This window comes from Haematobia irritans, chromosome 5 (assembly GCF_050003625.1).
Source record: "Haematobia irritans isolate KBUSLIRL chromosome 5, ASM5000362v1, whole genome shotgun sequence".
In the NCBI taxonomy this organism is placed as follows: domain Eukaryota; kingdom Metazoa; phylum Arthropoda; class Insecta; order Diptera; family Muscidae; genus Haematobia; species Haematobia irritans.
The window spans coordinates 158970735-158983656 of NC_134401.1; the positions used below are offsets into that span (position 1 = coordinate 158970735).

A 12922-nucleotide genomic window follows, 5' to 3' on the forward strand; every position below is an offset into this window, starting at 1 on the left:
AAATTTTGACAAAATTTTCTATAGAAATAAAATGTTGACAAAATTTTCTATAGAAAAAAATTTTATAGAAATAAAATTTTGACAACATTTTCTATAGAAATAAAATTTTGACAAAATTTTCCATAGAAATAAAATCTTGACAAAATTTTCTATAGAAATAAAATGTTGAAAAAATTTTCTATAGAAATAAAATTTTGACAAATTTTTCTATAGAAATAAAATTTTGACAATGAATGCGTAGCATAAAAGTAGAAAAGAAATAAAAAGGCACTGGTTTAGAATTTGAACCAAAATGTATGGGCTTTATTTAATAAATTATTGTTCGTCAAACAATATTTACCTTCGTAGAAGCGAGAGAGTCTCAAAGAGAATGTCAAAAAGCTTGGATGCCGAAAGGCGGGGGTTGATGACATTTGACGTTAGAAAATGTCCTCATTTTCGTACCGAAAGGCAGAAAAGGTATAGACAAATCCTAACGGCGGGATTACACTTGAAAATGATTATATGATTTAACAAAAGCTAAGAAAACGGCATTTGAACTTAAACATTGCCGCCCGCCTTGCAACATCCAGCCAGGTTGCAAAGTTTAAAACATAAATTCATAGTTACACTTAAATAATGAAATAATGAAAGTATACAGGATGTACATTTCAGTTAAAAAAAATGGGCATTTTATTTTAGTTCAATTCTTTTTTTTCTCTTGTTATGGTTTCCATTTCATGTTTCATTTTTTCAAAAACAAATTCATATTTACAAATGTGCTCGTCAAGCACGCGATCGTAAATGGACTCGTTAAGCCCGATCGATTTTTAAATTTCAAATAAATTTGACTCGGAAGAGCCGGGTGTCGAGGACTCGTAAAGTCAGAAGGCTGTTGAAGACTACCTTACACCCAAGTGTGATATGGGGTGGCGAAGCCACAAACAATTCTCCTGGAGGGACCCCAGAAGCCGTCGTCAACGGTTTTTTATTGGTTGCTGTTGCAACATTGTCGGCCAGAATGGCAGAATCAGTAGTCGTACTGATGGTATGTTCATCGGCAAGGGGTGCGATGCTAGAATTAATCTCCCGTTCCTCATCCAACATGGGGACGTCGTCCTCAGACTCTGGAAGGGTAGCAGTCATCTTTGCTATGTTTTCTATCTATGAAAATATAGAAAGATTTCGGAACGGAAAACCAAATTAACATAATGGTCAGGGTGACCAGAAACCGTAGGTCGCCTCACAACTTGTAGTCTGATCTATTGCGATTCGAACGCGGCCATCAAACCAAAGATTTTTCATGTAACAAAAACTAGGGAGGACGCGAGCATAACGCGACAGATAGACCTATGTTAACTCCCTAAAAGACAAGGATGTAATCCATTTGAACAAACTACGACCGTTAGTACCCGGATGAACATCGCGAAGACGACATAATTTCCACGTAGTGGGGAGTAATAGTTCTCGTCGAGAATGTCGTGGACAAATCAAAAGTAGCATGTAAAGTTACCGCTTTCGTAGAAAAGCAGACAGTTTTTTAAATATAACCGTGATAAATAGCGTACTATAGGACAAGATAGCTCAAACTCATGGCGTGTATTGCCCCTTGACCCAGGCGCATTACCCAAATTATGGTACCCCGTCAATACGTCGTCAACGTACATGCACTTCTGTAGGACTTGTACATAAAGAGGAAATCCATTCTCCGTGTCGTCAGCCAAATGCAAAAGTTGTCCAAGCCACTGTCTGTAACTAAAAGTTCCGGATAATATTTGCAGAGAATATCTTAACTGTATTCAATGCAGAAATGTCTAGGACGGGTCAACATATATATGGCGATACATCAGTGTGATATCGCAATTGTACACAAATTTATACAACTTCCACCTCAAAACGAGGAGAAACAAGTCTGATTGTTGAGTCGGACCGACGTGTAAAAATGTCATTCAAGGCAGTGAAAACCAATCGAAGTCAAATTGTCTTTTTATCGGTGGATGACCGGCGATAAGGCAGATAACACATTTTCATTTGTAGGCGTAACCTAAACTGGCCTCATATGGTATAACTGTATATACCCGCGGACAAAGTCGTGGTGAATCGTCTTAATTCATGGTTTTCACAAGAGGGATGCCTAATTTCGAAGAAATTGTGTCAGCCAGGCCGTCCTTGGTTTCCGATTTGTCCGAAGAAATAAGTTTCAAGAGGAAGAGTATCTTCACTCAGAATACCGTCGGGATGTCGTTTTATAATTTTCCTCGCAAAACTTATCTAAATCAGATAAGAGAGGACGTCGGGGAAGCTCTTCTAGTTCCCAAAGTGCGGTGAAGTGTCTCGTGAAGACCATTTTCCTTGGAGAGGTCCACAGTAGTCGTGTAGACAGAAATATTCGAGGAAGGGATAGGACCCGTGACAACCCAGCCGAAGACTGTGTTTTGTGCTAGTAATGATCCCAAAATATTCCTTCGAGTACCGTGCAATAAAATTTTCGGATAAAGATCCGCGCCCAACAGAAGGTCAACAGGACGACAAACAAATAAATTGGGGTCAGCCAAACGTAGATTTGGCATGCTAGACACAATGTCACGATTTAGAGAAAAAGATGGCAGGTTGCCGGAAATGTTCGGAAGAACGTACGCTGTAGTCTCCAGTAGGAGCGACTCATCTAGTGGGGTACCAATGCAAAGTGAACAAAGTTCTCTCGACGTGATCGAAACACTTTGATTCACTCCAGAAATTGTAGCCGAAGTCGAAGACGTGCTCAGTCCAAGTCGGTTCCGCAATCCTTCCGTAATAAAGGATGATTCCGAAGCGGGATCCATTAAGGCCCTAGCAGGATACGTGATACCCTGGTGAACGATATTCACCATTGCAGTTCCTAGTAATACATTTCCAGTACGCGAAGTATGGAATACCTGTCTACTCGACGTCCCTGACACAATGCCAGTCGATGTAGAAGGCTGATCGGTATCCACTGATGCTACCCCGGTATCTCGTATAAGCGGTGCGGAAACGACCGGAGAAGTTATGGGATCATTTGATATATCCCTGTGCAGAAGAGTGTGGTGTCTTCTACCACATTTACCGCAATCATATGCGCTGGGGCAATTAGCTGCAATATGTCTGCGGGACAGACAATTCCTGCAGCACTGATGGCGCTTAATAATATTCATCCTCTCAAGAACTGAAAGATTATGAAACCTAGAACACGTTCTGAGGTGATGCTGTCGTCGACAGAGAACGCATAATCTGTCAGGAGAGGACTGGGAGGAACGAGGCGTACTTGTTGGGGAACGAGGTGCTTTCGCATTCGTGAAATGCGAACGAACTCTTTTGTTGGCCGGAGGCCTGGCGTCAATGCCGCGGATATCCCGAAGACATGTCAATGTCTGGATTCTTTCCGTGAGAAAGAAGTCCAAATCTGACCAAGAAGACAAAGCAGACTTGTCCTTAATACTCTGTTCCCAAAGTGTAACAGTACATTTCGGCAACCTCTGAAGGCATAAAAAGACGAGGATGGGATCCCAATCGTCAGTAGCCACATCGTAGATGGACATTGTCGAAATGCATGTCGAGATACCACGTTGTAGTTTCTTCAGTCCTGAACTGGTCTCAGACTCCAAGACCGGTAAATCGAATAATAATTTGAGTTGGTGGTTCACCAATAGGCGGGTATTATCATAAGTACCCCTTAGTGCCTTCCACGCAAGAGCGAAGCTTCTATGCGTGAGCGGAAATTTCGAAACAACCTCGCGAGCTTCACCACTGGTCTTCTTGAGCAAATGACATAATTTCTCAATTTCGCTAAGTCGGCTATTGTTAATATATACCGCTGTGAAGAAATCTCTAAATGTTGGCCAATTGAGAAAATCGCCGTCAAAAACATCTATATCACAAGGCGGTTGATTGAGACTATGGGAGGAACTATTGTCTCCCCTAGAACTAACGGAAGAACTGTGTGAGTCATCGGACCTATGAGAAACATTCAAAAGAGATGTTTGGTCCTCCAACCGAGGCGATTTAGCAGAATGCTTAGATGGTGCACGTAGTGCATCCAATTTACCTTGAATTGACTCCATGACATTCAAGTAACAATTATAAGCCACATCATATTTGCCGCCAGCAGCAGCGGCTGCCTCGGTGGCGTTGCTCTGTGTGGAAACAAAGTCAAGACATTCGTCGAATAAGCCCTTAACCCTTTCCCACAATGACTTAGCCTCGGAACCATGACATTCTAGTCTATAGGCGGTGAGATCATTGTCTCGCAAACTGTGAAACTTCGCTTCAAATCGGACTATTGCGTCAGTTGCTCTTGTGAAGGCAGTAAGTGGTGTAGTAGTCATTATGAAAAAGTACTGGAAAATTTAAAGGGCGAAAAAATTGACACGTGATGTCCAAAACTCTTGAAAAGAGTATAAATCGGTTCAAAAAGCTACTTCGATTTGTCGTCGAACAAATGAAAACGCAGTTATTCCTCTCAGTGTATGCGAAAGTTGTATCGTCAACACACAATATTTTTCGCAGTGTACCGAAAGTACTAAAAATGTGAGTAAGGTAACGTGATTACCACAAAAACACAAAAAATGAGATCCGAAACTTTCTCACAGTGTACGGAGTACAACCAATTTTTTACAGTGTATCGTCGATACACCAATTTCCTTACAGTGTATTGGAAATACCAGCTAAAATTAGCTCTGTAATGTAAATTATAAGTATTTTAACTTTTTGTAAAAATTGGCGAAAAATTTCTCCAAGTGTATGAAAACACGTAAAGTGTCTTCCAGTGTATCGTAAATACAAGAAACCCTTTTTCGCGTGGCGAAATATATGCAAAATCTTTATTTGGAAAATTTTGCAATATTTTTCCAGTGTACCCTGTGTTCCAAAAGATTTTTGCAAGTGTATCGTGAATACAAAAAATATTTTCAGTGTATCGTAGAATACAAAGAATAATTTTTGCGTGGCGAATTATCGAAAAAAATGAAAACTTTATATATTACGAGAGAGTTTCTCTCAGTGTATATATTATCCAAAATTTCTCCCAGTGTACGTAGATACACAAAATTTGTGCAAGTGTATCGTGAATATCACTTGCAAAATGGAAAAATTACAAAACAATAAAAAGTCGTGAACTTTAGATTGTAAAATATCAACTTGACCGATTGTAGGGTGCACGGACTGTAAGATGCACGCTACCAAACGGTAAGGTCCAACAACAACAATAATATAAAAATCAAAAAAGTTTCGTGGAAACTCAAATATGTCAATATTAAAATAATATAATATATGTATATAAAATACTATTATTTTATTGTTTATATCGACCGACCGTAGGGTACACTACCACGTAACATGAACGATAATAGTAAACGACCGATATCCGTAGGAATCAACAATAAATACTTTTCTCAATTGAACTTGCAAAAAATTATTTTTATAATTTCGCGCCGTAAGCGACCCACGCTAATAAACCAACGTGTATGCAGTTCGAACGTATGTTGGATGTAACACCTGTGTGCGTACGTGTGTATAGCAAGTTGAACGGCAACTGTATAACACTTTACTATTGATGCCTATTGGCAAACCAATGCTTACAACCAATGCAATTGTTTTTGTTTTTTCTATGCCGATCGAAGATCAAAAAACCAAAAGAAAAAACAACAATATGAATGTAATCAAATGGAGAAATACAGCGAAATTGAATTCAACTTTGACGTACAATATTTGGACGAAAACAAAGTGGAATTAAATGCACTTTTCAACACTTTAATGACAATGTAACCGGGTATTAAAGACCGACGGATAATTTATTTTTTTTTTCCGTAGAGATTTAATGTACAACCGATATAAAATACGAGTTGTAAAGCGACCGTAGGCGAGTGTTTATTTCTGTTTTATTTATATTTACACCGAAGGATATGCTCACTTTTTAATTATCACTGAAAGTACATACCTTGGTTGTTGATAATAAAAATATTTGTGTAATAAATTGAAAATGCCTCGTAGAGGATGGTGATCGTCGATCGTTTGTTGTTGTTGTTGTTGATTGGCGTAGCCTTTGCCTTCGAGGAAGAAATAAAAAGAGCGAATTAATTCTTTCCAATTAATATCCGGCTCGAAGGACCAATGAATGCGTGGCATAAAAGTAGAAAAGAAATAAAAAGGCACTGGTTTAGAATTTGAACCAAAATGTATGGGCTTTATTTAATAAATTATTGTTCGTCAAACAATATTTACCTTCGTAGAAGCGAGAGAGTCTCAAAGAGAATGTCAAAAAGCTTGGATGCCGAAAGGCGGGGGTTGATGACATTTGACGTTAGAAAATGTCCTCATTTTCGTACCGAAAGGCAGAAAAGGTATAGACAAATCCTAACGGCGGGATTACACTTGAAAATGATTATATGATTTAACAAAAGCTAAGAAAACGGCATTTGAACTTAAACAGACAAAATTTTCTATAGATAGTTTGACAAAATTTCCTATAGAAATAAAATTTTGACCAAATTTTCTATAGAAATAAAATTTTGATAAAATTTTCCATAGAAATAAAATTTTGACAAAATTTTCTATAGAAAAAAAAAATTTATAGAAATAAAATTTTTACAACATTTGCTATAGAAATAAAATCTTGACAAAATTTTCTATAGAAATAAAATGTTGAAAAAAGTTTCTATAGAAATAAAATTTTTACAAAATTTTCTATAGAAATAAAATTTTGACAAAACTTTCTATAAATTTTCTATAGAAATAAAATTTTGACACCATTTTTACAAAATTTTTTTTATAGAAATAAAATTTTGACAAAATTTTCTATACCCAAAAAATGTTGACAAAATTTTCTATAGAAATAAAATTTTGACAAAATTTTCTACAGAAAAAAATTTTATAGAAATAAAATTTTGACAACATTTTCTATAGAAATAAAATTTTGACAAAATTTTCCATGGAAATAAAATCTTGACAAAATTTTCTATAGAAATAAAATGTTGAAAAAATTTTCTATAGAAATAAAATTTTGACAAAATTTTCTATAGAAATAAAATTTTGACAAAACTTTCTATAGATAGTTTGACAAAATTTCCTATAGAAATTTTGACACCATTTTTCAAAATTTTTTTTATAGAAATAACATTTTGACAAAATTTTCTATATAAAAAAAATGTTGACAAAATTTTCTATAGAAATAAAATTTTGAAAAAATTTTCTATTTTCTTGCCAGAATTGTTTCACCAAAAACCGCTAGATTTGCCAAAAAAAAAACTAGCCAAAAAAAGCTAAAAAATTCTAAAAAATAGCTAGAAAAAAGCTAAATTTTTTTGTAACAAGAGTCACATTTTTGATTGAAATTTAACAAACTTAAAGGCTTTATTTCACTTAAAATGCATATTATTTTAATTGTATTCATATTAATTCAATTTATGTGAGACTGTAAGAAAATCTAAGTCATATTAGCTCTGTTTGCGTACTCGATACATTTTGATTACTATAGCAAATTTTTACTGGAAGTCCTTCGTTTATATTTCCTAGTAAAAACATTTTTCCCAATAAACTTGCAATTGTCAGCTGGTTAATCATCAGCAAGTCCCATGTGCGATATATTGCAGAATGTCACATAGAACTGCATTAAAAAATATCAATATATTTCGTTTTAACTGAATTAATGATAAATTCGAAACCCATTCTAACTGTCTTGCAAGTTTATATTGAATAACTTTTATTCGAAAATTTCCCATACAAACCTATTGTTATCCAATTTTCGTAAATGTAAATCCATTCCATTAATATAAAGCAGATTTGTTTTGATCCTATCAATACGAATTTTTTATTGCATTTTTTGATGTTAAAAAAATAATACCACATTCAAAGCTTTATTTCCTTAATTATTTCTATGTTCGCTTCCAAAGATTTTGTACACTAATGATTTTGGTATTGATTCCGAGTCAAATTTGAATTTATTCGTTTTTTCAGTTTTTTCTTCATGAGCTAACGACAACGTGCTAACGACAACTTAAATTTCCAAATTCAGACTCGACTTTAAGTACAAATTATTCTATGTATACGTTTTTAAAATAAAATGTTGGAAAACCTCTTCTATTTTTGAACGCTATTTTGGTTTGTGGTCAAAATACAAAAACTCCACAAATTAAAAGACTATTTAATTAATTTTAGGATTTTTTTTAGAATTGACCCTAGCCTTCTTTCATGAAAAGATAGGCATTTTTAAGTTGAATCACTTAACTATAAGGACGAAACGACTTTATCGTCTTTTGGACAAGGACAACAGTTAATATAAGAGAAATTCACAAATGCTATTATAACCAAAATTCGCGTTCGTATTTTAAGGACATGAAATCTTTGGCCTCACGACAATATTTTTTGCAGTGTACAAAGCAATTCACATCTACTATTTTAATTTAGTAATATCATACTTTAGAATATTATAATAACATAAAAAGGATAAACGAGTCAAATGCTAATATTCCTAATAATTTACTGACAGTTTATAGAAGGAATTTGTATGGTAATAGTAGATTTAAAGTTTATAACTTTTTATAACTTTTATGAATACGAGGGAAAGCTTTACAGCAAGGTGTATTTGCTGCAAAAATGCCCGCATAATAGCTGGAATAATTATTAATGTTTCAATTGAGCTTTGAAATATGTTGAAAACCTTATTCTGGCAGCAAGGCTTAGATAAGTACGATGTTTTATCCATATTTCAATAGGAACATGTCGAAAATAAAAAAAGCCAAAAATAGCTAAAAGGGACATGAAAAAAAGCCAGAAAAAAAGCTAAAAGCTAAATGCATTTTTTTCCCGCTAAACGTCTTCAAAAAAAGCCAAATCTAGCGGGAAAAAGCTAAATTGGCAACGCTGATTTTCTATAATATTTTGACTAAATTTGATCAAGAACATTAAAGTAAGTTTTTCTATATTTGGTTGGTTTTTGGTAGATTTTTTCAAATTTTGATAAATAAGTTTTGTTACAAGTGGCAACCGTGATAGCTATGCGTTAGTGGGGCATAGCTGTTGTTTGTTATTGGATTTGTAGTTGTTGTTCTTCTTCATCAATTTCACTTCATATTTGTATGGGCTTGTTGGGTGTGTGTATGATTTTAGCTTACACTTTAACTAGTGTGTGATTGTTGCTCACTGAGTTCTGTTTTTTCTCTTGATTTACCTCTCCCGTAAGAGGTAAACAAAGCATGAATTCAAGTGTGTTTGTTGGGGTATGGGGAATAGAAAATGATTAGATGGAAAATATAATGAAATTTGATTTTATAAATTATTACTATAAATTATAAGAAAACGCAAACACACACATACAAATACACACCTCTACAAGCAATAGGCCATGCCTCACCTCAGTCATGGTATATCCTGTTTTAGATTTCATCGCTTGTTGGAAAATGCCATGGTGGCTGATGGCTAACTACCAGCTATCATCAAACGGAAATAGAAATGTTACTTTTTAATTGGCACCCCAGCAAACATACCAGAGACGACCCCAGAGAAATGAATATCGTTATCAAGACATTCACTCTGTCTGTTTACATCTTCAAAGGACGTTGAAAAGTTCAAAACGAGGACCCTTTAAACTTTTGGGAGAATGAAATGGCAATTTGTATTTATTTTATGGAAGGACAGAAAGGATCTATGCATGGCGAATAATTTTACTGATGAAAAATTCGTTTTAATAGAGGCTTGTGAAAATCCACTATTTTAGTTTTACTTTATTAGAAACTGAGGTGTCTAGTGTAAGGGAAAATCGGGACATGTTTGACCAAAATTGAATTAATTAAATTACTCCCAAATGATGCTAAAGTAATGGATTTTTACTTCACCGATTGTAGTCTTCATCGTAATTGTTTACTGGGTTCTAATACAAACCCAATCCCTCTATCCCCCCCCTCGTTTCATACGATTCAGTGGTTTTCACAATACTCCAAGGATTTAGTCATTGTTTATTGGCAACGAGATGCACTTGTGAGATTGCCATTGATATTCGAGGAACAAGTGGCTCAAGAGTAACAGAAAAATCCAGCCAAAGAGCCACTCTGCCAGGCACAGAGCCAAAAAGCAAGACTTTGACTAAACAAACCAACCAACCAACTTCCAGCCAATAGCGATAACCCCTAACTCATAGCCCATTACCCGCAGCCCTTACCAAACGCTAAAGCTACCCTGATTGTCTGTCCCCATGTCCTATACCTACATAGCACATCGAAATGCTTTAATTCATGTTTTTACAAGGTAAGAAATTGAAAAACTACAGCTCCCCAGATGCAAAGATAATATCAAGGACAACGGCAACGAAATAGTTCACAGTGAACAAAAACAAAACGAGAGTGACAGCCACTTCCTCCTGAGTTCCCAGTTATTATTCGCAAACTAAGCTTTTAACTATGGCCTTGTGCTTAGCCTCCCAACGACCCCAGGAATTTTGGCCATCCATCCATAACTGTTACTCTTACTCAGTTACGCTGGGGAACCGGTATTTTTATTTGCTCTAACTTCCTGCCTGGGAAATGAATTAAACTCTCCTACAAAACTCACAGTCATGACTTCTGCGTTCTCGCTTAACGCTTTAGTCCATAGCTGTTCAAGTCCCTTTTCTTGCTTTCCGGTTCCTTCGATGGTCCTGTGGTGTTTTTTTTTCTTCTTTGCTTTGATGCTGTAAACAACTGAAACGGAAGTGAAAAGTTAGTTGCAAGTTTCTTATTTCGCTTAATATTGGACCATGGCTGTAAGGATGACGACGATGACGATGATGATGACTTTTCTTGTGACTCCTTTTGGCTTGAAGTTCTTTGCTGAAGGCTCAAAATCTTTAGCACAGCTCCTTTAGCCCAAAGTTTCATCGAATTTCTGTGATTATAGAGAAGCTAACTGCAATGCGAAACCCCTTTTCCTTACCTTGACTAGCATCAGGAATTGTGCAATACCAAATGCCAAGATAAATCTTTCGTTTTCACCTTAGCAAGCTTTTCACAGATGTATAAAGGGGGGAGTAAGGGAAAGGCTAGGCTATAGTGAAAAGGTAACATGGATTTCATTCGTAGATGACTCTGTCAGGGCAAAGTTCCATGGTTCTCATTGTATGAGTGTGTGTGTATGTGTGTTAATGTGTTTTTTCGTGGGTATTTGTGTGTGGCATTTGTATTTGGTAATAATGGTGTTTGTGCCACTTGGCTGCTTAAGACCTCAGTTTGATTTAAGTTTATGAACTTAACTCAGTTTGTCAACTAGGCAATTTGCACAGTGTTTAAGAACGAGGAAGAAAAAATATTCGTTGTTATAAAAATTTCTACAAAAATAAAATTTTGACAAAATTTTCTATAGAAATACAATTTTTACGAATTTTTCCATAGAAATATTATCTTCACAAAATTTTTTATAAAAAAACAAATTTGGAAAAAATTTTCTATCGACATAAAATTTTGTCAAAATTTTCAATAGAAATTAAATTTTGACAAAATTTTGTATAGAAATTAAATTTCGACAAAATTTTGTCAAAATTTTCAATAGAAATTAAATTTTGACAAAATTTTGTATAGAAACTAAATTTCGACAAAATTTTGTATAGAAATAAAATTTTGACAAAATTTTGTATAAAAATTAAATTTTGACAAAATTTTGTATAGAAATAAAATTTTGACAAAATTTTCTATCAAAATACAATTTGGACATCATTTTCTATAAAAATAAAAATTTGACAAAATTTTCTATAGAAATAAAATTTTGACAAAATATTGCATAGAAATAAAATCTTGGCAATATTTTCTATAGAGATAAGATTTTGGCAAAATTTTCTATAGAAATAAAATTTTGAAAAAATTGTCTAAAGACATAAAATGTTGACAAAAAGTTTGTCTTGTTGTCTTTGTTTGTTATAGATAAAATTGTCTATAGAAATAATATTATGACAACATTTTTTATAGAAATAAAATATTAAAAAAATTTTCTATAGAACTGAAAATTTTGACAAAATTTTCACAAAATTTTCTGTAAATAAAATTTTGACAAAATTTTCTATAGAAATAAAATGTTGACAAAATTTTCTATAGAATTAAAATTTTGACAAATTTTCAATAGAAATAAAATTTTGACAAGATTTCCTATAGAAATAAAATTTTGACAAAATATCCTCTAGAAATAAAAAATTGACAAAATTCTTTATAGAAATACAATTTTGATAAAATTTTCTATAGAAATAAAGTTTTGACAAAATTCTTTATAGAAATAAAATTTTGCCAACATTTTCTATAGAAATACAATTTTGACAACATTTTCTACAAAAATAAAATTTTCTAGAGAAATAAAATTTTGACAAACTTTTCTATAGAAACAAAATTTGGATAAATTTTCTACAGAAATAAAATTTTTAAAAAATTTTCTAAAGAAATAATATAATGACAAAATGTTTGTCTTGTTGTCTTTGTTTGTTTCAAAACTAAATTTTGGATAAAATTTTCTATAGAAATAACATTTTGACAAAATTTTCTATAGAAATACAATTTTGAAGAAATTTTCCATAGAAATATAAGTTTGACAAAATGTTTTATAGAAATAAAATGTTGACAACATTTTCTATAGAAATAAAATGTTGACAACATTTTCTATAGAAGAAAATTTTGACAAAATTTTCCACAGAAATAAAATTTTGACAAGATTATCGTTAGAAATAAAATTTTGACACAATTTTCTATAGAAATGAAATTTTGACAACATTTTCTATAGAAATAAGATGTTGGCAAAGTTTAATATAGAAATTTTGAAAAAATAAAAATTTGACAAAATTTTCTATAGAAATAAAATTTTGACAAAATATTGTATAGAAATAAAATTTTGGCAAAATTTTCTATAGGAATAAAATTTTGAAAAAAATTTCTAAAGACATAAAATGTTGACAAAAAGTTTGTCTTGTTGTCTTTGTTTGTTA

General features: G+C 33.3%; 1 protein-coding gene across 2 annotated transcripts; it reads right to left on the reverse strand.

The window, feature by feature from the left end:
• Positions 1-311: 311 nt before the first annotated feature.
• On the reverse strand, positions 312-6391 carry LOC142241159 (uncharacterized). 2 transcript variants are annotated; one of them, XM_075312911.1, is made up of 2 exons: positions 5933-6391; positions 312-1143 (listed from the first exon to the last, which is right to left on the reverse strand). In XM_075312911.1, exon 2 carries the CDS (start codon positions 1123-1125, stop codon positions 817-819), a length of 309 nt encoding a protein of 102 aa, XP_075169026.1. In that variant the 5' UTR covers positions 1126-1143; positions 5933-6391; the 3' UTR covers positions 312-816. Both variants share the same exon structure in this region, with proteins under 2 accessions (XP_075169026.1, XP_075169027.1).
• Between the last annotated feature and the right edge of the window lie 6531 nt (positions 6392-12922).